The sequence below is a fragment of the Macaca thibetana genome, chromosome 18, assembly GCF_024542745.1.
Source record: "Macaca thibetana thibetana isolate TM-01 chromosome 18, ASM2454274v1, whole genome shotgun sequence".
NCBI lineage: Eukaryota > Metazoa > Chordata > Mammalia > Primates > Cercopithecidae > Macaca > Macaca thibetana.
The window spans coordinates 48,532,048-48,557,270 of record NC_065595.1 but is presented as its reverse complement, the minus strand read 5'-3'; the positions used below and the strand labels follow the sequence as shown (position 1 = coordinate 48,557,270).

Sequence of the window (25,223 nt, the reverse complement as noted above, 5' to 3'; positions counted from 1 at the left end):
TATATTCATTGAACCAGTGCAAAAACATCTTTTGGGGAGCAGGCAGGCCAGGCCAGGGTCCCGGGAGGATACTGGGGGTGCGGTGGGGGGTGAAACATGGAAGAAGAGGGCCTTGCTTCCTCTTCCCATGGCAGGTATGCTTCCTTCTCCTGGAGTCTGGATCCCTGGTGAATGGGGCCACTGACTGACTGTCCGTCTGCCTGTCCCTCTCTATCCCTGCAAGTTTGGGGAAGAAGAGTCCTTGGCAGCCCGGGGCTGGGAGCCCAGGTCCTCTGGTGCCTCCACTGACTCGGGCTTCGTGGCCTTGGGCTCCTCGGCCTTATCCCTGTTTCTACTGGCCTCCTGGAGCTGGTGTCACTGTGTCACCTCGGCTTTCAGATTCTCCAAGTCTTTTGGACTGAGAGGAATGAAGAGGATGCCACTGATGCCTCTGAACTGCTCCAAGATGCTGGCCATGCCGGGGGCTGTGAAGTTGAGGGGCGGGATGTTGTTGCTGGAGCCATTGCGGTAGATCTCATTCATGGCGCTCCGCAGGACCACGGCTGGCTGGGTCAGGCATTTGAGGTACTCGGAGCTCTCCTTGGTCTTCTCCTGGTCCTCGCCCAGCTGGGTATTACGGAGGGTGTGCAGCCCTTCCTTCTGGTGCTGCAGGGCCCACCGGAACTCAGCCTTGCTCTCATAGACCCAGGTGATGAGGTGGTGGCCAAGGCCACCTTGAGGGCCTTGGACCCGTGGTACTTGGTGCTGACGGCCAGCGCGTTGTCCAGGAAGCGTGGCGAAAGGTCGAGCAACCGCCCGATGTTGTTCAGCACGCCACCTCGGGGTGTCTTCCCCAAGCACCAGCAGCGTGAGGTAGCCGGCGCCCCGCAGCAGGCTCAGGGCCGGAGACAGCTGCCTGCTGGTGAAGCAGTGCAGGGCCAGGTGCGTGTTTTCCTGGATGGTGTTGGGGTGCTCGATGCCCGTCACCCGCACGCTCATCAGCACTGCCTCCTGCTGGCTTCTCAGGGCCTCTGCGTACTCGCCCATGATGTAGTGGAGGCGGGCGAGGAGGCGCAGGCAGGCGCAGATCTCCACTGCACTGCTCCCTACACTTTGCTAAACAGGTGCAGGGCCTGATTGATGGGCTCACAGGGAGCCAGTCTTTATTTTAAAGCAGTGGTTTCCCCTGTGACCAAGTATACATATAACAAAACGCATAAAATAAACAACTAAACACAACTTGAAGAACTGGCATTGTTTTATCAACATTTTATTTTGCCAGGTCAGGAACTTCAACAACAACGTAACATGATAAAAGAGCTTTTATCATCCTCTTTTCATACAATAAATAATGTTATTAGTTTAGTATTAAAATGTTAAAAAGTCAGAAGAATCAAATTCAAAACTAAGGGCAGCTTTTCTATAGAAGAAACTTAAATGTGTTGGAAAACTCTAAACATGGTCTTCATTTTATCTATGGACTAGTGACAATGATGTCACTGACCAGCATTAGTGTAGAAATTGCTGTTTGGGGAAAGTTTGAGTAAAAACCCTGCTATAGTTTTTGAATTTTCTTTTTCTTTTTTTTTTCTTTTTGAGACAGAGTCTTGCTCTGGAATGCAGTGGCATGATCTCAGGCTGGAGTGCAGTGGCACGAGCTCAGGCTGGAGTACAGTGGCACGATCTCAGGCTGGAGTGCAGTGGCACGAGCTCAGGCTGGAGTGCAGTGGCACGATCTCAGGCTGGAGTGCAGTGGCACGATCTCAGGCTGGAGTACAGTGGCACGATCTCAGGCTGGAGTGCAGTGGCACGAGCTCAGGCTGGAGTACAGTGGCATAATCTCGGCTCACTGTAACTTCTACCTCCCAGGTTTCAGCAATTCTCCTGCTTCAGCTTCCCGAGTAGCTGGGATTACAGGCATGTGCTAGCACACCTGGCTAATTTTTGTATTTTTTAGTTGGGACGGGCTTTCGCCATGTCGGCCAGGCTGGTCTCAAATTCCTGGCCTCAAGTGATTTGCCTGCCTCGGCTTCCCAAAGTGCTGAGATTACAGGTATGAGCCACTGCACCCAGCCTGTTATAGTTTTTTTAATTTTCAACTTTTATTTTAGATTCGGGGGTAAGTGTGCAGGTTTGTTACACAGGTATGTTGCATGATGCTGAGTTTAGGGGTCCAAATGAACCCATGACCCAGGAGTTGAGCATAGCACCCAATAGGTGGCTTCTCCAACCCTTTCTCCCTCCCTTTCCCCTCTTGTAGTCCCCAGTGTCTTTTGTTCTCATCTTTACATCCATGTGTATGTAATATTTAGCTCCCACTTATGGGAAAACATATGGTATTTGAAAACCCTGCTATTTTCCTTAAGGATCATGCATTTCAGTGGAGAGTCACATAAAAGTGAATTATGATAGAATGGAATAAACATGATTAGCGATATGTTCAAAGAGCTATGGGAGCACATTGGAGGGGCATTAAACTCAACCTGGATAGAAAAGCATATGCATTATAAGCAGAGGACACTATATAGCAGGACTGCCACAAAGGTTGTGTAACTTGTACACTATACAACAGACATGACCTCCTGGAGCTGGTGCCGCCATGCCACCTCGGCTTTCAGATTCTGCAAGACTTTTTGACTGAGAGGAATGAATGAAGAATGCCATTAATGATGCAGAGCTGTTTCGAGAGGTTGCTCTCAGGTGGCTGGGCCAGGAAACAAGTGGAGCTGATACCAGGTGTACGTTCTTTCTATTCACCAGGAGGCATTTGTTTCTTTGTGTGAAAGTGCTGTTCACCCGTCTGGACAGCCAGCAACTGCACCCCCTGCTCAGATGTAGTGCCTCTTTCTAATCTGCACACAGGCACCATGTGGGCTAGCGTGGCCTCTGATAACAAGGGAAGGGTGCTTTAGCCAGATGCACCACGATCTGCTAAGGCTTGAAGAAGGGAGAAAACCCTGAGCTGGAATTCAGATTGAGAGTTGGGAGATAGGAAGTTGAGCAGGTAGGCAGAACCCAGGTGGGAAAGGACTTGGGTCTTTCCCGTGTTAAAGAACTTGTTGTGTATACTAATAACATGGAGCCACCAAAAGTATTATTGTGGCAGTGAGATTGTTAAAATTGCAGTTTAAAATAATCACTTGGGTTGAAGTATAGAAGATGTGTCGTTAGTGGGGTAAAAAGAAGGTAGGGAGACCAGTTAGAAGACCAGTGAAGAAATTCAGAGAAAGAATTAAGAGATTCCTAACCAAGACCTTCTCAATGGGGATAGACAAGAGTGGATAAATCTAAAAGCTATTTGGGAGGCATTTGTTAGACTTAGTGATTGACTGTAAGAGGTCAAAAAGAAGGTGGATGTAGGTAATGAGATTCTAGTGCTCAGGATTCAGTCCTGGGTAGCTGAGTGGATGGTAATGTCTTTAACAAGAATGGAGAATTTAACCTTGAGGAGCATGAGACAGAGAAGTGTGGTGGAAATTAGCTTTTGGCATGCAGAATTTGAAATGTTTCAGAGTCACTGTGGTGGAGATACTAAATAAAGTGTTGGTATATGACCTGGTCATTCAAGATCGAGAAATATTTGGGAGTTATTAGGATATAAGAGATGGTTGAAGCTGTGAGTATGGATGAGCATTTCACACAGTGCCTTGCATAGAACAGGTGCTCCATAGATAACTGGATTTTATTGATTTATCCTGGAAGGTTGTGTTGAATAAGTAAGAAGATGGTCGAGAATGAAACTCAGTGCCATGTTTTGGAACTGGTATAGAAGGAAGATCTGGTGGAAGTTATTGAGAAGGGGGAATTGGCCAGAAACATAGATGAAAAACTAACAGTAGGGTAGGGAAAGCCAGGGCAGGAGTAGTTAGCAGGGTTGGAAGCCATAAAGAGCAAAGGGAGCATGAGGAGAGAAAGAGGTTCATTGACTTTTGGAATCAGGAACCTGAAAGATTTTGAATATATATGTTTTTTAGTTTAGTCTTTTGATTAAAGAATTTTTAAGTTCTTTTATTTTAATTATCCTTCCTTTCTTCCCTCCCTCCCTCCTTCCTTCCTCCCTCCCTCCCTCCCTTCCTTCCTTCCCTCCCTCCCTCCCTCCTTCCTCTCTGTCTCTCTCTCTCTCTCTCTCTTTTTTGAGATGAGTTCTTACTCCATCACCCAGGCTTCAACCTCTGCCTCCCAGGCATAAGTGATCCTTCCACCTCAGCCTTCCAAGTATCTGGGACCACAGATGTACGCCACCATGCCTGGCTAATTTTTTGTATTTTTGGTAGAGATGGGGTTTCATCTGTTGTCCAGGCTGGTCTTGAATTCCTGAACTCAAGCAACCCACCCGCCTCGGCCTCCCAAAGTGTTGGGATTACAGGTGTGAGCCACCACATCCAGCTATATATATATATATTTTTTAATTATTCTCCTAAGTATGTTCCATGAAAGATTAGGGAGCTTTAATTTTATATATCTCTTAGGCTATATTTTTTTTTTTGCCATGTATTTAACCAAAGCCATCTAACCTTATAAGCTTTATTTATTTTTTAAACAACATTATAAACAACATAATGAATGCCTTGAGGACAAGAGCTATTTTTCATCTTGCAAATTGGAGGATTAACATAGTCTCTAGCATGTTATATGTAATAATACTTTTGAAATAAATTGATAAGCATATGTATATATATATAAATGAAAAATGTTAGGTAAAAATTCAGCCTAGATCCTACCATCCAAACTGTGCACATTTTTACGTAGTTATAACTATGACGTCTTAAATTTTTTGTTCTAATTTTTCATTTAATGTTATTGCATTTTTTCGTATTGTATAGTCTTTATAATAGAATCAAACTTCAAATTTTTATAGACTAATTTTTTAAATTATGTGATTTTGATTATTTCTTATTTAGAAAACACCTTTGTTTAATATTGTAGAATTCAACTTATTTTCTATGTTCAAATTAAGAAAAGTATCCTTATGTTTCAGAAATGTATACCATCTTCAAATGACTCAGACTAAGAAAATTACTAAGCAAGGCCACTCTTACAGGTAGCAAAAGTAAATGCCCATGAAGGGTTGATTTCTGGAAGACCCTATTACTCAGATTCTAGTAGGTCAACCTGTGAAATTCTACCAGTAGGACTGTAGTCTTTGAGCTTGAACTTCAGATGTTACCTGGCTGGTAGATGCAACTTCCCTGAAAGGAGTAACACTCAAAGCAGCCATTTATACTTTCCAGGGCCTAAGTTATAATTCCTTGCCTTAGCACCAAGGGAGAAAAGGCAGTGGGGGAGGCTGAGGGTAAAGAGTTGGGGATAGAAATGAAGGGGAAGGTGCTAGAAACCTGAAGGGGCTACTAAGGGGAAACAATCCTGAACAGCTGCTTACTGAACTCCTAGGACTGCCAGCAACTTGCCTCATTTTCCGAAGCCTGGGGATTTCTATGATATGGTTCCAAGTGGAGCTTTCTATATCTATAAAGCAAGGTTAACTAAGGCCCTTGGTAAATAAAGGCATATGGAAAATAAAGATCTTATCTTGGTAAAGGGCCTCAGTGTTTATAAAGCTTTCACATGTTACTTTATTAATTCAAGAAACTGTCCTCATTAAGTTTTGATAAATGGCCTAAACTAGTATGCTGTTTTAAGTTCTGTTTAAAACAGTGATATGGTGGTCAGTATTATCATACCTTATTTGAAGGAAATATTACATTTGAAATAACGACCCAAACATGATACTTATAGGACAGAACATTTTGAATGTTACAGTCATACGTAGATACACACACACACACACACACACACACACACACACTTTGCATACTATTTCAGGGTGCTCATAGACCTTCCCATCTGAATGTCCTCAGATTAAAAGCCCAGCTGTGAGGCTTTAAATGCATATTATAGCTTCTCAGATTAAGTATGTGGTGACAATTTATTTTGATTGCCTGTGATCCAATGTCCAATGGATCCAATTTGTAATCCTCTGTTCATTAAAATGATAAAAACAATACTCAATGATGAAAAAAGATTTTGATGACATAATATTTAGCGAAAAAATAGTTGGTAAAATGCTATGTAGGTGACTTTATTTTTTATAGAAATATTAACATATGTATGTTATATGTGTATTCAAAGGCAAAATGTATGGTAAGGGTGACTGATTATACCTGGATGATAGGATTTTAAATTTCTTTTTATTCATATCAACATTTTAACTTATTTATAATGATAGTGTATTACTTATGTGGTATTGTAAAAGTCTGAACTTAGTGCCTTTTACAACTTATGGATTTTAGGGTCTTCCCTATGTGAATCCTGTTCTTGATCTTCTTAGGCCTGCCTCAACAGAGGCATACCAAGTAATCTTCCTTGAATGTCTATGCAATGGTTACTCAAGAAGGGAGAAAGGAAATGAACATTTGACAAATGCTAATTTTACTTGGAACTTCACGTTTACTTTCTCTTATTATCCTCACAATATCCTGCAAAGTTGATTTTATTTCCTCACTTAACTGATAATAACACCAAAGCTCCAAAGGTTGATTGAATTGGCAAAAGTTTTATGTCAAAAGTAAGTGGTGAGGATAGAGAAGAACTTAGGTGTGTCTGGCTCCAAAGTCCAAGCACTTTCCCCTCTGCCATACTGTCTCCTACCTCCTGGCAGGCTCCCATTTTTCACTTCACTAGGACCTGGTCCATATGATGCCTCTCCATGTGCATCTGATACAGCCCCTTCCTCCTGGTCACTCACAAGTTTCTTTTCCTGCATGTTGTTTCTTCCATGCCTCTGCCTTCTTTGAGCTCCATATCCATATCAGTCTTATATCCAAAGCATTGGCTCTTACCCCTATTTTGGGCCACGAACTCACTTGCAGACCTCATGAAAGCTCTCTCTAGAAAATGCACTTTGCATATGTAGATGTGCACGCACACACACACACACATGCACGCTTTGCATACTATTTCAGGCTGTTCACAGACTCTCCCATCTCAAGATCCTCAGATTAAAAGCCCAGCTGTGCAGCTTTAAATACATATTATGTCTTCTCAGATGAAGTATGTGATGGTGATTATCTATTTTGATTGCCTGTGATCTAATGGATATGTTCTCTGAGGTAAAGAAATGCATTTTTATTGTTTAGTAATGCACCATTAGTGAGTGCTAGAGAAATATGAGGCCAAATAAGGGATCTGAAGAATAAGCAGATACTGTATATGATATTCAATGGGTACTGAATTCTCATTTTTGTAAAAATAAAAGACTCAACATTCATGAAGAGACTAACTCATGATAAGCAATACATTACAATGGCCTGCTTCCATGGTAGATTTTTCAATGGTGATTGTTTTAATAAGTATATTTTTGTTTGTTTTCTTCCTTCAGAAATGAATGCTAAGGGAGTTATCCTCAATGCATTTGAACGTTATCGCCTAAAAACCTGTATTGACTTTAAGCCTTGGGCTGGAGAAACAAACTATATATCAGTGATCAAGGGCAGTGGGTAAGTTGAAGACTTAGTCTTCCAAGGCATCTAAGGAGAACTCTAGTGCCTGGGACGTTACATTACAGCAATCGTCCTAGGCTCTGATCTTTAGGAAGGGGTGGGGACTTTCTTGCTAGTTGCTGGAGAGTAAAAAACAACTGGATCTAGTTTTCGTAGACATAGAAGTTATATTCCCATACATGTAACCACCTTTAGACAAAGTGGATGGAATTGCATGCCATCAGACCCACAACCTTGTGAATTTCAGGCCGTTTGTAATTTACATACTCTTTATCCCTTTCAAGTAAAAAAATGTGTATTTATGCGTGTCCATGTCTGTATTTAAGCTTATTTTAACCCAACCACTCTTATTTCTTGAGTTAAGAAGGCGACAGTATTATTTGTCTTGAGCTCAGCAATTCTGAGTGATTGCTGTCCCTGTAAAGTCCTTGTTTAATGGGCACAGGCATACCAAGGAGGATCTCAAAGACTTTGAAATTCACAGGAAAAACCAGGTCTGGACCACCTTGGGGATGATTTGCTCCTATGTAATATCTGGCGTTAGGGCAAGTTCTTTAAAGATCACCTGGTCTACAAGGTTTTTTAATATTATACAATACCTGGTATATTAGGCTGTTCTTGCATTGCTGTACAGAAATACCAGAGACTCGGTAATTTATACAGAAAAGAGGTTTAACTGGCTCACAGTTCTGCAGGCTTTATAGGAAGCATGGTGCTGACATCTGCTCAGCTTCTGGGGAGGCCTCTGCAAACTTACAATCATGGTGGAAGGTGAAGGTGGAGCAGGCATGTCACATGGCAAAAGCAGGAGCCAGAGAAAGAGTGGGGAGGGGGAGGTGCTACACACTTTTAAATGACCAGATCTCATGAAAATTCACTATTGCAAAGACAGCACCAAGCCATGAGGGGTTTGTCCCATGACTCAAATACCTCCCATGAGGTCCCACTTCCAGCATTGGGAATTACATTTCAACATGAGATGTGAGTGGGGACAATTGTCCAAACTATATCACCTGGGTTATGAGAGAAATGCACAGTGTTCAGATGTAACAGCAAAGGATTTAGGTGGGTAATGAGGTGGACTAGGCAGTGGAGACTCTGCCCTGAGACCTCAGATTGTAACATCCTCTTCCCCCTTTCTTGTAAACTCTCCTATAAGCTGCTGGTCTTCAGTGGGAAATAGGCGGGCTGGGAAGCAAGAACTTTCCATCGGGGCAAACTGTGACCGAATAGCAACGGTTCAACATGAGTTCCTCCACGCTCTGGGATTCTGGCATGAGCAGTCGCGTTCTGACCGGGATGACTATGTCAGGATAATGTGGGACAGAATTCTGTCAGGTACATTTCTCTTATTTTCCTGTGTTTTTAGTCAAGGACTGAATTTCTAAGCATGTGTCCTCTCTTGTCATCTGTGGCAACTGTTAATAATTTTAAAACTTTGATGTTTTGATGTCTTAATTCATTCAGCTCAAACTCATTCTGAGTTATTGGAACACTGGTATTCTAGAACCCATATGAGCTAGATATGCTCTTAGAAACTGGGTTTGTGGTTTTAAAGCACATTCAGTCCCACAATATGTTCCTGAGTATTACGTGGAATGGAGTCTGTGCCCAAATTAGTTTAGCAAATCCCCAAGTCTTAGTCCATCTTGCGCTGCTATAACAAAACACCACAGACTGGGTAATTTATAAAGAACTGAAATTTATTCCTCATTGTTCTGGTAGCTGGAAAGTCCAAAATCAAGGGGTGGGCATTTGATGAGGGCCTTCTTGCTGTGTCGCATACCATGGCAGAGGGCAGAAGGGCAAGGGAGAGTCAGAAAAAACAGGGCCAAATCTGTCCTTTTACAAGGAATCCACCCCTGCAGTAGCAAACCTACTCCTGCAGCAATGGGATTAATCCATTTATAAGACAGAGCCCTCATGCCCTAATTACCTCTCATTAGGCCTCACCTCCCAACACTGTTGCAGTGGGGATTAGGTTTCCAATACATGCTTTTGCGGGGGGACATATTCAAGCCATAGCACCTAGGTTAAAAGAAATTAGACTTATTTATCCCACTATACTGCTCTGAGTCTTTATTAGGTTGACAGGAATTGTAAATCTCTAAGAAAAGTGATTTACAAAATGATTTGATCATGGTCTTTTTTTCTTTTTGCAGAGTAGCTTGTAGAGTATTTGGATTTATTGTTTCATGGAACAATTTTCAGTAATAGTTGAGTAGCATGAACTGTTTGTGATTCTGTGTTCAAAGTCACAAAGTCTTAATAACCATGTCTGACTAGAGCTCATGTTTTCCACATTCCACAGTGACACTCAGCTTCCTCATCTGTCCTGCCTGTGCGGGGCGAGACAGAGGAAAGGGCATTGCTATTATGTCTGAGGCACTGTGAGGAGTGCCCTACACAAGGCCCCCTGACACCACACTTCTTGAAATCATAGATCTTGCTCTTCATCCCCCACCTCTGCTTATCTCAAATGGGGTCAGGCATAGCAGCAAACTAAAAGATTTCTAGAGAAACAGCAGTGTTTAGCTTTAATCCACAGCCATACTCTTTAGGATTCCCAAAGTCTTATTTTTGATCAAAACTTCTGCCCACATTTGATAACACATCTTTATGTTTTGGAGATTAGAACCACCTCAATGTGTCCACAGAATCATTCCATTTCAAGTTGGAATCAGTTGCCCATTGGTATAATGCTAAACAGCCTGATATCTTCTCTAAATAGATTCATTTTTGTTTTTTATTATTATTTTAAACTGACAAATCATAATTGTAAATACTTATGGGGTACAGTGATATTTTGACATGTGTACACAATGTGGAATGACTAAAACAAGCTGCTTAACATAGCCATCACCTCACTTATCATTTCTGTGGTGAGACATTTGAGATTTATTCTTTTAGCAATTTTGAAATATACACTACATTATTATTAACTATAGTCATCGTGCTTTACTTATTTATTTATTTTGAGACAGAATCTTGCTCTGTTGCCCAGGCTGGAGTACAGTGGTATGATCTTGGCTCACAGCAACTTCCGCCTCCTGGGTTCAAGTGATTCTCCTGCCTCAGCCTCCCGAGTAGCTGGGATTACAGGCGCCCGCCACCACAGCTGGTTACTTTTTGTATTTTTAGTAGAGATGGGGTTTCAACATGTTGGCCAGGCTGGTTCATCATGCTTTAAATACATCTACACATATTCTAGTAACCATGAATTATGGTTAGTCAATAACCGCATGTCAACGCTTTCTAATGACTTCTTTGTAGGATAACTAGAAAGTTATCATTCCCAGGTTTCATCTCACCATCCTTCAAAGTCTTCTTACTTCCATCTCCATCTACGGTGGATGTCCTCAGCCTGCCATCACTGCTGGCCAATGCCCTGAGTAGTTCAACAACACTTTTTGTTGTTGTTGTTTGAGACAGGGTCTTACTCTATCACCCAGGCTGGAGTGCAGTGGCGTGATCACAGCTCACTGCAGCCTCGACTTCCCAGGCTCAGGCAATCCTCCCACCTCAGCCTCCTGAGTAGCTGGTACTACAAGCATGCACCACCACGCCTGGCTAATTTTTAAAATATTTATTTTATTTTATTTTATTTTATTCTGAGATGGAGTCTCATTCTGTCACCTAGGCTGGAGTGCAGTGGTGCAGTCTCAGCTCACTGCAACCTCCGCCTCCTGGGTTCAAGCAATTCTCCTGCCTCTGCCTCCCAAGTAACTGGGATTACAGGCACGCACCAACACGCCAGGCTAATTTTTGTATTTTTAGTAGAGACGGGGTTTCACCATGTTGGCCAGGCTGGTCTTGAACTCCTGACCTTATGATCAGCCTGCCTTGGCCTCCTAAAGTGCTGGGATTACAGGCGTGAGCCACCACGCCTGGGCTTAAAATATTTATTAGAGATGATGTCTCACTTTGTTGCCCCGGCTGGTTAGCAACACTTTTTAGAATCCTCCTTTCCACGAGCAGTTTTTACAGCCTTAGACTAAATGCCAGTGTCCTAACTATGGGCTGCAATAGAACCTTAGATATGTTCAGTGTCACTGCTTGTATTACAGTTCTAAGTTTGAATGTTATATTGTAAGATGGGAATAATGAAACTGTTGTTAGTTGTAGCAAAAATTGTTTGAGTTTATTATATTCTCCATTTCTAAGTGAGTAGTATTTGGAGTAAGATAAGCTGAATTTTCTGAACATCAAGTAAAGATTTTTTATTTATCCTTTAGGCAGAGAACACAATTTTAACACCTATAGTGACAGCGTATCAGATTCCCTGAACGTTCCCTATGATTACACTTCAGTAATGCACTACAGTAAAACTGCATTCCAAAACGGAACAGAGCCGACAATTGTCACAAGAATCTCAGACTTCGAGGATGTGATTGGCCAACGAATGGATTTCAGTGACTCTGATCTCCTAAAGTTGAATCGACTGTATAACTGCTGTATGTGACAGGTTCTTTGAAATGACTTGTATTTCCCTCTGTTATGTAGGAAAAAATGATGGTCTGTGCCATTTCGTCGAGCACCGGTGGGGTTTCTGAGATTATGGAGACTTGATATTCAGGAAGTAAACAGAATAGTACTCAGATCTCAATCTACACCTTGGAAGCAGCATTTTTCTTTTCACCACGTCTGGTGTTGAGATCTAAAAACAAATTGGGTCCTGTAGGAATATGCCTCAGGCAGGTTTTAAAAGCTGTTACTAATTCAAACATGGGTAAGACTGATACTCACACTTCCTTTTAGCTAGAATGATATGTCTAGTTGTAATATGAATGGGATCAAATAAACTGGATTGTGGCTTAATGATTCGAATAACTAGGGGAGTGTAGACTCAGATTTCTACAAATTAGATAATTTTTTAAAAAAAGATGGGGCAGAGAGCTTATTCAGATGTGCAGAATTCATTACCTTCTTTGTAGGGGTTCTGCAAATGAAGAGGGATCTTTGAGCCACCATCACCCAGAATCAGTCAGGTGTTCCCTGTAATACCAACCTGGCATTTCTAATACTGTGATAAGTTCAGTTGTTCTTACTTAGATTATCATGTTGTATGAGTGTCAATAATTGTTTTTTGCTTTTGTAGCCTCTTCCTTGAGTTTTATGGACTCGTGCAGTTTTGAATTGGAAAATGTGTGTGGCATGATCCAAAGTTCAGTAGATAATGCTGACTGGCAACGGGTTTCACAGGTTCCCAGGGGGCCAGAGAATGATCACTCCAACATGGGCCAGTGCCAAGGTAACAGGAGTGGGATACTCCTAGATTGTATACCCAGTGGCTACAGCCACGTTCTTCTCTATGAAAGACTGGGATTTTATCTCTAATTTCTATCAGATTAATTAATGATTATTCATTAGGTGACTACTGAGAAGTAGGTCTTGCACCTGATAAAGACATTGTTAATTGCTTTTCCTTCTGCATTTATTTTTCTTTCTACAAGTCAGAGCTGGGCTCTGTGATGCCTCTACCAGTGCGTTCCCATAGGAGAGCATACCAGAGTGGGCCTCCTGCAAGGCCTTTTATCTCAGGGGCAGTACTATTGTTTTCTAGAAGTTTGCAGAATACAAGAGACTCTTCCCAATGGACAGCACTAGGCTGTGAACTATTGTTTCAGAACTGTAGCTGGATGTGATTATATGCTCCTGTTACAAAAATATCTAAAAAGCACCATTTATTTAATTTTCTTCAGATGCATATCCTTTTCCATTTTCATTTTGTTTTGCCTTAAGTAGCTATTTGGCTACAAGGACCACATTTTTACTTATTTGCTTATTCTGGCAACAAATATGTAAAACTAGACTTCAGAACTTAGGGCCAGTGCTTAATAATAATAGCTCAGATGATCTAGGCAGGAATTGGAGGCCTTCAATGGCAAAAAGGTGCTTTTCCTTTTATTTTTCTTTTTAAATGCATATTTGGATAGCGGATAGTGGTCCTCCTCAGACCAGAGGAAAGTAGATAGGGAGGGAGGGAGGAAAGGAAGAAGAATCCAGACCAGGCAGCTCTCACTTTTTTCTGTTTTTGAAAGCTAATTTCTGTAGTAAGGGAAAGGTTCCCTAACGTTGTGTCTTTCAGAAATTGCCTGCTCCTAGAACCATATTTAAATGCCCAACACAATTCCCTGCATATAGTGGAAACTAAGCAAATACTTGAAATAAGGTAAAGAAAATTGGGCCGGGTGCAGTGGCTCATGCCTGTAATCTCAGGCCTTTGGGAGGCCAAGGTGGGCGGATCACCTGAGGTTGGGAGTTTGAGACCAGCTGGGCCAACATGGTAAGACCCCGTCTCTACTAAATATGCAAAAATTAGCTGGGTGTGGTGGCGCATGCCTGTAGTCCCAGCTAGTTGCAGGACTGAGGCAGGAGAATCACTTGAACCCGGGAGGCAGAGGTTGTAGTGAGCTGAGATAGTACCATTGCATTCTAGCCTGGACAACGGAGTAAGACATTGCCTCAAAAAAAAAAAAAAAAAAAAAAAAAAAGGAAACAAAATATATATACATTCAAACCAGAATCACTAGCTCTGCCTTCTTTAGAGATGGCTTGGAAGATTAAGTATTGCAGATAATGAAAGCAGAGAACTGGGAGGTACCTCTGAAATTATCAGGTTCAGTTATTCTCTATTTTTTCATTACAAATATCATTTAAAAAATATTAAAATGTGAATCTCCCCAGATGGTTGCTGTAGTTACAGTATCTTCTGAGAGTTGAATTTCTTTCTTTCTTTTCTTTTATTCTTCCTTCTTTTTTTGTGACAGTTTGAAGCCAAAGAAGTTAGAAAGTGTTTTTTTAAAAAAAGGGGGCAGCCAAGGCCCTGGTTTCCTGGCTGGGCTCTCGCTCCTGTCCGCATTGTGTGTTCACCTCTCCAGAAAGACCTAGAAGTTGACACTGAATTAGCCTTGGGAGACACAGATGCTACAACTCTCTACCCACCCAAGTTTCAAACCCTCCTTTTGACTTAATTTCCATTTTCCTTTTTCATATTCTTAGAGGGGAACAACCCTCTGTAGCATCTTTTTCCAGTGGTAGCTCTTCCCACTTGGAGCTGGACCAGGGTTGCAGACACTTGAAAGGTGTCCTGTGTAGACTCTACCTTTTAGCCCTGCTGTTTGGTCTTGACCTGCAGCCTTACAGTGGATTTTTAAAAAATTAGCATTTGATACTTAAACTTGCTGTATCTTTATAGCTCATAACAAACGAAGATAAGCAAGGATTAGTGCCCACGGAAAACTACTATTGTAAGTAAACGTCTTATAAATAATAGAGAAGTTTGAGTTTTATACTGTTATGTCAATCTGCTAGCTTTTGCAAGTGCCAGATATGTAGCTTAGGCTTCTGTCGTTTCTCCCTGGCGATTTATATATGGATGTTACTTACGCCTCGTGTAAAGAATCTAGCACCACTATTAACAAACACACATTTCCATACCCAGTATCTCTTTTCTCTCAATTCTGCTTTTCTTTAACAGGTTCTGGTTTCTTCATGCATTTCGATAGCAGCTCTGTAAATGTGGGGGCCACAGCAGTGCTGGAAAGTAGAACGCTGTACCCTAAAAGAGGATTTCAGTGCTTGCAATTTTACTTATATAACAGTGGCAGTGAAAGTGATCAACTGAACATCTACATCAGGGAGTATTCTACAGACAATGTGGATGGCAATTTAACCCTTGTGGAAGAAATAAAAGGTACAATGTCAACATTCTTATTGTTTGGATTCAAAGTGAGGCAATCTTAGGTCTTTTCTTTAGTTAGTGCAACAATTTACAATAGGGCAGGGGCTACTGAGTCACTACCCTTCAACTAAGAACTAGATTCTTCTTGTTTTAAGTGGTGGCAAGGAAGCTAGAATGAAGACTCTTTCTGAGTGCTCTGTTATGTGACACTCACTTAAGAAACTGTAGATCAGTCTCTGGCACTATGGAGGTCAGTTCTTGGCAAATAATAAAAATACAAAGCCGGGTGCAGTGGCTCACAGCTGTAATTCCAGCACTTTGGGAGGCCAAGGCAGTCGGATCACCTGAGGTCATGAGTTCGAGACCAGACTGGTCAATATATAGTGAAACCTTGTCTCTACTGAAAAAATACATAAATTAGCTGGGAGTGGTGGCACACGCCTGTAGTCCCAGCTACTTGGGAAGCTGAGGAAGGAGAATTGCTTGAACCCGGGAGGCGGAGGTGGCAATGAGCTGAGATCACGCCACTGCACTCCAGCCTGTGCGACAGAGCAAGACTCTATCTCTGAAAAAATAGATAAAATAAAATAAAATAAAATAAAATAAAATAAAATACCTGAAAATACGATGCGAACTAGCTTAGGCAAAATAGGACAGGTTCCTGGCTGAAGGGTAGTTACAGCCTGTGGGACAGATGAGGGAGACACCGGCTTGAGGGGGAATTTTTAATAGCTCTGTCTCTGAACATTGCTGGGCACCTCTTGTTTTACCTCAGAATGGCTTTCTTTATAGGACTGGTACTTTGGTTGTTTCACTTCCCAGCTTACATTTGACCAAATTTGCTATCAGTCTGGAAAAAGGACTCTTCCTCTAATATAAAGCTTAGAAAATAAATCCCAGTGAAGAACTGGGATGCTTATGACTTCAGTCAAACACAGCCTCTGGAGAAATTCCTGAGTGGGAAGTGAGTACCCACCCTTCTTACCAACAATATGTCGGAGAGGAGAGCCATGTTGAGCACCTATGCAAGTAGATGGTTAAGGGGGTGACTGAGAAAGGGAGGGGCTGTGGGCTGGCAGATATATTACTGTCTATTCCACTTAATCATCTCCTGGCTTGAATGAATTGAGTAATTCAATTTGTTCCACAATTGGATCCATATTATGCAATATAGTATGCCATTTTCCTCCTGTTTTTAACAAGGAGAAACAATCTGAAATACAGGTGATATTTTTCTTTGTGAACACCTATAAGCAGTAAGGTTTTTAAGCTCACTAAGAATATACACATATTATACATATATATTATTCATGTAACAAAATAAAATATAAAGTATAATTATATATAATATGTATTATATATTAAATATATAAAAGTCTTATATATAAGCCATATGTTACTATAAATATTATATATTATGTATTAATATATAAATTAATATAAATATTGATATAATGTATCTATAATATATATAATTGTCCAGGATTGGAAGGGGGATCCTTTCTATTAGCAATCTGTGGGTGTGTCATTGATACACAATAACACAAAAAGGCACTTAAGAAACTTCCTTATTTTCTGTCATTTGGGTATGTCTAACTTATTCTCAAGTAGCTGTGTTTCACATTAAGCACCAACATATTTTTGTTTTAAGACTTTGTGTTAACCACTAGTTTGACATGAATTTCTCAGCTGCTGTCCATCTGGGGGTTTCTGCAGATTATTTAGTATACTGCTTCTTATTTGAGTATGTGATATAAGAAAATCAGACAAAATGGCATATCATGTGCTGCTAGCGAGGGTTATGGGCTAATAGTTGGGGAGGGAGTGCAGGTTGGAAAGAAAGAAGGTGGTACCAAATATCAGATAAATACTTACAATGCTGAGTCACTGGGAAGTAATCTAAAGAGTAGATTGCGGGATGTGGGCTTTCCAGGGTTTGGTGGATTTTGTTTAATATTACCAAAAGGTTGATTGAAGATTTTGTATGTGAGGGAAGTATTCCAATCAAACCATAAATATATTAAAGAAGGCTTTGCCTGAGTATTACAGGAATCTTGGGTAGAAGTATTACGAGTATTGGGCTTGCTGGCTGTTTAACAATGGAGAATGCCAGGTAACTCATAGGTAGGGCATGAAGTACTCATGAGCTAGATGTTGTTATTTGCTCTCTGATCTCTAGGAAAGGGTGATCTATTTGAGAAACAGCTAGACAAATATTCAGCTATTCCAGAGAACAGTGTGACCCCATAGAAGCACCTTTAAGTAAATAATTCTAGGCTGGAGCTTTGGCAAAACCATACTTCTGACCCATAGAAATAAATCAGTTTTGGATGATCCTTTGTCTAAGAAGGCTAGAAATCTAATGTTGACATGTACATAATTTAAACTTCTTTGTCTTTGAAATAATAATAACTCTTTTGCAGAAATACCCATTGGGAGCTGGCAACTTTATCATGTAACATTGAAAGTGACCAAGAAGTTTAGAGTGGTGTTTGAAGGACGCAAAGGCTCTGGCACATCACTGGGTGGTCTGTCTATTGATGACATCAATCTTTCGGAAACACGGTGCCCTCATCATATCTGGCATATAAGGAATTTCACACAGTTCATTGGCAGCCCAAATGGAACTTTGTATAGCCCTCCATTTTACTCTTCTAAAGGTTATGCCTTTCAGATTTACTTAAATCTAACCCATGTGACTAATGCAGGGATATATTTCCACTTGATCTCTGGAGCCAATGATGATCAATTACAGTGGCCATGTCCTTGGCAACAAGCCACAATGACACTTTTGGATCAAAATCCTGACATTCGACAGCGTATGTCCAATCAGCGGAGTATAACTACGGACCCATTTATGACCACCAGTTCGTAACTCATTTTCTTTATTGCTAATAAACAATCATTGCTCTAGGAGGGATGGATAATTTTGGGAATGAGAGATTGCACAGTTAGTTACCTAGGGAAATTTGAGTCCCAAATCTTAAGATATTTAGGAGAAAGGTTTCAAGAATTGTGGACAGAGTCTTTCAGACAGGAGCTCATCAGAAATGTCAGCAAGGACTCCAACAAATAAAGAAGATACTGACTGTATTCCTGGGAATTGATGGCCCTCCTCAGATTTCCACTTCTGTGCAAGAAGTGTTGGTTTTAGAGTCTGACATGCCTGAGTTCAAGTCCAAGGTTTGCTTCTCATTAGCTACGTGACCTTGAGCAGATAATCTCTTAGGGCCCCAGTGTCCTCAACTGTAAAGCCAGGGCTGTAGTAACCATTCCACAGATTTGCTATGAGAATTAGTACAGGTCAAGTGTGGAAGCTGTGGAAAGGCCTGCAGTGGAGAGGCCCTCAGATGTTGGGTTTTTCTAACTCATGCTACCTTGTTCACGTCACTGGGAATGTCAAAAATAATTCAGCGTTGGAAATGGGGGTAGTTTTTGACCAGAAGGAAGGTATTGAGCAGGTGCATTCAAGTGTTGGTGGGAAGGGTGTGAGAATACATTATAATTTCTTAGTAAAAAGTTACAGAGGATTTGCTAATCGTGACATCATTCCCCATCTTTCCCATCTCAAAAAGAAGTAACCCACTGAAAGCAATGATCACACTTCTAATTTTAATAACTCTTTGCTTCTGAGACCCTCATAAAGGAAAACAATGAAATTATGGCAAGCTGAATATTTTTGCCAAATGTGAATTCTGTATATGAAAAACATGGACCAAATTGGCATAGAAAAAATCCAACTTAATCTCATAGGAAAACAATAATATTCACCAATGGAATTGTAGGGACTTGACATTCAGAATTTTTTCACTTTTTCCTAAAGTGTTTCTTCCTAAATGACATTAAAAGCAGCTCAGGGCTGGGTAGGTCATTATCTTTTCCCAGAAGCAGTACTTCTTCTTGTCTTCTACTTCTGAAGCACTTTGCTTGTTAGGTGGATAATTCAGTTAATAAGATAAATCATTCTATGCTGATATTAAAAAGTCTCTCAGCAATATATTGCTTTAACTAGACAAACTGTAACTTTGTAAAAGGACTCTCTTAGTAGCCTTAGGCTACTAAGAAATTATTCTAATAGATAGGAGGGTTTCTATACCGTTCAATAAGTAGAGATATGATATTCCCAGGAATATCTGGCACCTAGGAAACTTCTGGTACCTCTCCACTCTTATTCTACAGTGTGGTCCTCCCTGCCAGGTAATTTCATTTCTTCTAGGACAGTATAAATGAACAAGCCCCAGCGATTTGCCAGGGAATACATCACAGGCCAATAGCATCATTTAATTATTTTGAGCTCCAGCCTAATTGTGTTTCACATTGCCTGTTCTTTCCTACCACCAAAAGCTACGATGATGATAAACACACTCCATTAATATAAATTGCTTTTTCAGATAATGGAAGCTATTTTTGGGACAGGCCTTCCAAAGTGGGAGCAGTGGCTGTTTTCCCTAATGGAACTCAGTTTAGAAGAGGTGGTGGCTATGGAACCAGTGCCTTTATAACCCACGAGAGGCTGAAAAGCGGAGATTTTATAAAAGGAGATGATGTTTATATCCTACTGACAGTGGAAGGTATGTCAATAAAAATAGTTTTATATAAGCTAGTTTTTTGTTGTGGCCACTGATTATTTTCTGTTTATTTCTGCATTCCATTTTTAGGTGTATTATGTAGAGATGTGGGGGGAAATGGGCATGAGTGGGGTGTGAGGGGAACATGAATTATTGACAACATGAAAATAATTTAATTTGAAACAGTAAGGACTCCAGAATAAAGAATTTAATGAATACCACATGAAGCTATAGTGGAACTCTTTAGGTTGGGAAATTTCTTTAGAAATAAATTAAAATAGGCCGGGCGTGGTGGCTCAAGCCTGTAATCCCAGCACTTTGGGAGGCCGAGACGGGTGGATCACGAGGTCAGGAGATCGAGACCATCCTGGCTAACACGGTGAAACCCCATCTCTACTAAAAAATACAAAAAACTAGCCGGGCGAGGTGGTGGGCGCCTGTAGTCCCAGCTACTCGGGAGGCTGAGGCAGGAGAATGGCGTGAACCCGGGAGGTGGAGCTTGCAGTGAGCCGAGATCCGGCCACTGCACTCCGGCCTGGGCGACAGAGCGAGACTCCGTCTCAAAAAAAAAAAAAAAAAAAAAGAAATAAATTAAAATAGAACAATTATACTCTAGGATTCCCGAAATAAAAATATCACATCAGCACATGAAATGACTGGAAACGGCTGTGTCTTATCTGTTTCAAATGTACATACATGCATACATATATACATACACACACACACATATATATATATTGGCAGAAATGATATTAATCTCTTGTTAGATTAATGTTAAATTTCTTACTCCTGCAGCCAATAAATACATTTTGCAGCAATTCTGGTGGTTTTCATTTTTTATATGGTAGGATTTTAACTCATTTTCTATTAAAGACCCACTTGGGTCTCAGTAAATCAGATTGTCGTTTGTGATGAAAGGTGGTGCAATTAAAACCCACAAAAATTTGACTCCAGTGTCCATTAGAGTAAATCTAGATGATACCTCTTGGAGAAATTATTCAGAAATAACTTTTGTTAAGAGAGAAAACATTTTATGTAGCAGAGAAAAAAAATCAGATATGCATCAGTTCTCTTTGACCATAGCGATTTCAACCAGAAGCAATAACATACTGCAGAGAGCATAACACTATTTGTCAGGGCACTTGGTGTCTTTCTCCAAGTCTCCACCAACTTGCTCTACCAAGCCAGAGACCTCTGACCTTGGGCAATGCCCTCAATTACTTTACATTTCTGAGTTTTGGTTTCCTTATCTGTCTCTTGAAAGTTGGCATCAGGGGCTTGTACCCTTCTGGACTCCCACAATCCAGGCCAGCATGTGGTTGAGTTGGAGCCCCAGCAGGCTGGCCTAGTTTCCCTTTGCCTAGTTCTTATCTCGCTGCCTATATCAATGTTGCTAGACGGTGCTTCAAGGTTACCTGAATTTCTCATAAGCCTAAAATCTGATCATCGTCTATTTTGAAACTTAAGATTGGGCTTGGCATGATGGCTCACACCTACAATCCCAGGACTCTGAGGCTGAAGTGGAAAGAATGTCTGAGCCCGGGAGCAAAGACCAGCCTGGGCAACATTACAAGATCCCACCTCTAAAAAAAAAAAAAAAAAAAAAAGAAAGAAAGAAAGAAAAAAGGAAAAAAGAGACATTAAAAGAAAAAGAAACTTAAAGATCAAATGATTGTTAAACAAAAGCTGATTTCCATCCACACTCTTCCCCATCTTCCTAGACATATCTCACCTCAACTCTACGCAAATCCAGGCAACACCAACCCCTAGTGTCCAAGACCTCTGCTCAAAAACCACCTGTGAAAATGATGGTGTCTGCACTGTTCGAGATGGCAAAGCTGAGTGCAGGTAAGGATCATTTGGAAGAGATCTCTCCATTCTTTGGTTAGAAATTTTATTCCCATAATGTAGGATTAAATACTTGATAGTTCTTATGAATGAAATCAGTTGATTCCCATCTCACAGTCATTCATAGAATTTTTTGTGGTGTTGTCCTCCTTTTGGGGCTTTGGATAACCACAAAAACTATCTTTGTGATAGCCAACACAATTTTTTATGAAAAAAAATTACACTATATTCTAATTGTCTGAAAAAGTCCTCACAACAGTCCAGTCATTTTAAGTGTAGCTGCCTCCCTTTCCTAGATGAAGATACTGACGTTCTGAGGAGCCCTTGGCCAAGATGTGAAGCTGGAGGATGGTGGGCATGGGACGCTGAGAACTAAACTTTCTCTATTACCTGTGCTAACAGCCTTTCCTAACTTGCAGATGCTGTTTTAGTATCAGATTAGGAGGAATTCCATTTTTTCTTTCCATTGCTTACACCTGTGCTCTAGGTGCTTGTCTCTCTCCAGTCCAGAGTGGGTAAAATAGTTCCATATAGCAGTGACCTATTGGTGATCAAATAGACTAAAGGTGATCCACATCTTTAACTGTGAAGATTTCTGGAGTTACATATCAACTCATAACTCTGAGTCACACTCTCAATGTGCAGGTGCCAGTCAGGGGAAGACTGGTGGTACATGGGAGAAAGGTGTGAAAAGAGAGGCTCTACCCGAGACACCATCGTCATTGCCGTTTCATCTACTGTCGCTGTGTTTGCCTTGATGCTCATCATCACTCTTGTCAGTGTCTATTGCACCAGGAAGAAATATCGTGAAAGGATGAGCTCAAATGGACCAAATCTGACTCTGCAAAATGTAAGTTGAGGCTGATATTTGATTATTCACAACCTATTGGTGAAATCTTATGGAGAGGAACTAGGACATTTTTGACATACTTTGGTTCTTGCCTTCTTCTCTTTGCTTCCTATGCTGGGACAACTGATTTCAGACTATAAAAGTTCCTATTACTTTCACTGTAAATCAACAATTCTTAAATTGGGATTTATGGAGGTTCATTATCCTCCTGGAATTGTATACAACATTGTGTACAGTTGTGTGTAGGGGTTTTTTCCTGGAGTGTGGTGTGGTCTGTGACCTGAAAGGCACAATTGATTTTGCCTGCAAGTTCAAACCTTCCTGGTAAAGTGGAGAGGTGGCCTGCAAATGTTTTTGTTCTAAAGGCTTTAGAGTGGTGCTGAGCTGAGGCCCGTAGGAGGGGGATGCAGGCATGTTTGGGGAAGCTTTTGCATTAAAGAAGGTTCCAGTTCATTCTGGCTTCACGTGGAATAACTAATTCTAAGGCAAGTTTTCAAGTAAAGGATTTAGTCTTCCCTCAAAAAATCTCTAAAATGTGAATAGACTCCTGAAACGACCCTGTTTCCAGTGGGTCCCTTGGGAAGCTGACTCTGAGATGGATATTTGTACACAGGAGGTTGATTGGGGAGGGCTCCTGGAACACATATAATAGGCCGAGGGAGCTGGCCTGGGCAGAGGGTGAGGTTAGACTGTGATGTGGTTGCAGCTGAGGCCTTAGCCCATCCTCCAGGGAGCTCTGGAGTGGGGATGATTCCTTCTTAGGCACATCCTGAATCAAGGGAGGGGGGCCAGGCCTTTGTACTCCCATCGCTGGAATGGGGCTGCCCCCAAAGAGGGGCATAAAATTGGACAAGGCAACGGCCTTTGGGGGAGGGCATTTCTTGCATGACAGCCTTCATTCAAAGGACAGGACCAAGCAGCAGTGCCCTAGCATCCACTACATACTCCAGCAGTAGAGCACAGAGTTTTACATGCCGATTCATATTCTTCCTCGCAAAGGAGCACAGAGAAAGTGGCATGAAATCTGAACATTACCTAAAAATGAAGCCCTAAAATTCTTCCAGTTCTAGTTCATTCCAATTGGAGTCTCTGAAAATTGCTACTGAAGCCAGTCAGAAAACATGCCCAATTAGAATATCTCCAAAAATAAAAATACCGCAATTGGCTAAAGCAAGAGTACATTTTCTTAAGAAAAACGATTATTCAAGACATACTATATTTAAAGTTTTGAGTTTTTAAAGGGGACAGATGGGTATCAAGATATTATTATTTATATCAAGATATAAAATAATAAAAACATGTTTGACCAGTCAGTCAAAACCTGGACAATGATAATGAACTGAAAGGAAATCGTTGTATTATCGTAGGCTGTTGTCCTATTTCCTCAACATCAGGAAGATGTTTAATGCTAATAATATGGCAATAGATCAATTACCTCACAAAACTATTACAAAAGTGCTTAAAATATAAACAGATTGTTTTGTTTTAAGACAACTTTCAGCTTATTTTATGACTCAAAATAAAAGGGAAAAATCAGCGAATACTTGGCCTGGTATGTCAACCTGATGGCAGCTGTGCCTGCAAGTTCGGTCTCCTGGGCCATTGGGATGAGCCAGAAGTTGGTGCATGGAAGGTGGAACAGTGGCAGGGCAGGAGGGGACAAGTTAACTGGGTGGATGGGATTGCCAGGATATTTCCTTGACAATGGGAAGTGTAACAGCTGTTATAAGGACTCTAACTTAGCAAGTAAAAATTAGAAGGAGTTAAAGAAAAGTGACAAAACCAAAGAGAAGAGACAGAAGGAAACTAAGTCAATAAAGTGGGGAAACCATGAGAGTATCAGGGACATGGTAAGGATAGTAAGTGGAAACACACACACGCACACACACACACTCCATAATATTACAACAGAACTATTTTGTGTCTGGGTCATTTAAACACATTCCCAAGGACAAGGCAGTTGACTTACATTATCTTAGGCTAGGCATTTCTACAGTTAATTCACTGATAACAGATCTCACAGATGTTGTTTAGATCTTAAATCAGAATGACCTTTTTTTCTGAGGCAAATGTATGTGTTCACCATAATGTTTTAGCATCTGAATAATGTGGGCTCAAAAAGCCAGGGCTCTAAATGGAGACCAGGAGCAGGAGCCATTGCCAGCTAGGAGGGAGGCCAGGAGACTACTAATGGGTACTTCATTTAAAGACTAGATCGTTTTCCTGTGATTCATTTAAATAACAGTTTTTAAATTTAGAAATTAAATCATCAATTGTTCTTTCCTCTTTTAGCAGCATGCTTTTTGAAGATTAACTCGACAATACGGCCAGCAAATGAAATTAAAAAGGATTCTTCGTCATGGATTCGCCTAAGAGATATTACAACCACCTCATTCTTCTAAAAATGGATCTTTTTCTGTAAATAGCTGGAAATACTATAAATCACTATTTTGGTCAAAGTCAATTTGGTGAAATACTGTTTGTGTTTCCTTCTTTTAAATGAGAGAAAAGCAATTCAGGCTCTTCTGAAAGTATAATATTGTCTAGAAAAAAGGGAGAGCAACAGTTAGAGATTGCTTTTCAAATTACTGATCCTTCCATATGGGGGCCACGTGTGGTGTCCTCACAAGTGATTCCTTAGAAACCCACTAGAAACACCCAGTGGGAATGATCCACCATGCGGAATTGCAGCAGTTTCAGTGCCATCCTTTCCCAGCATTGGGAAGGGTAATGGGATAGCTCCCCACTCTCTGTTAATATACATTCTTCTCCACAACCGGCTACTCTCTTGTTTT

The 25,223-nt window shown here is 41.0% G+C and overlaps 1 protein-coding gene and 1 pseudogene across 1 annotated transcript in view; one reads left to right on the top strand and one right to left on the bottom strand.

Moving 5' to 3' along the window:
- MEP1B (meprin A subunit beta) overlaps positions 1-24,856 on the top strand; it is a 30,600-nt gene extending 5,744 nt beyond the window's left edge. Inside the window, exons 6-15 of the mRNA XM_050768310.1 lie at positions 7,358-7,475; positions 8,638-8,816; positions 11,714-11,932; positions 12,577-12,729; positions 14,959-15,174; positions 17,586-18,029; positions 19,554-19,733; positions 21,452-21,578; positions 22,224-22,428; positions 24,721-24,856. Coding sequence (XP_050624267.1) covers positions 7,358-7,475; positions 8,638-8,816; positions 11,714-11,932; positions 12,577-12,729; positions 14,959-15,174; positions 17,586-18,029; positions 19,554-19,733; positions 21,452-21,578; positions 22,224-22,428; positions 24,721-24,735 — 1,856 coding nt within the window. The 3' untranslated portion in view covers positions 24,736-24,856. The remainder of the gene's footprint in view (positions 1-7,357; positions 7,476-8,637; positions 8,817-11,713; positions 11,933-12,576; positions 12,730-14,958; positions 15,175-17,585; positions 18,030-19,553; positions 19,734-21,451; positions 21,579-22,223; positions 22,429-24,720) is intronic.
- Positions 211-1,101, bottom strand: LOC126941557 (clustered mitochondria protein homolog; annotated as a pseudogene).
- Positions 24,857-25,223: the final 367 nt, after the last annotated feature.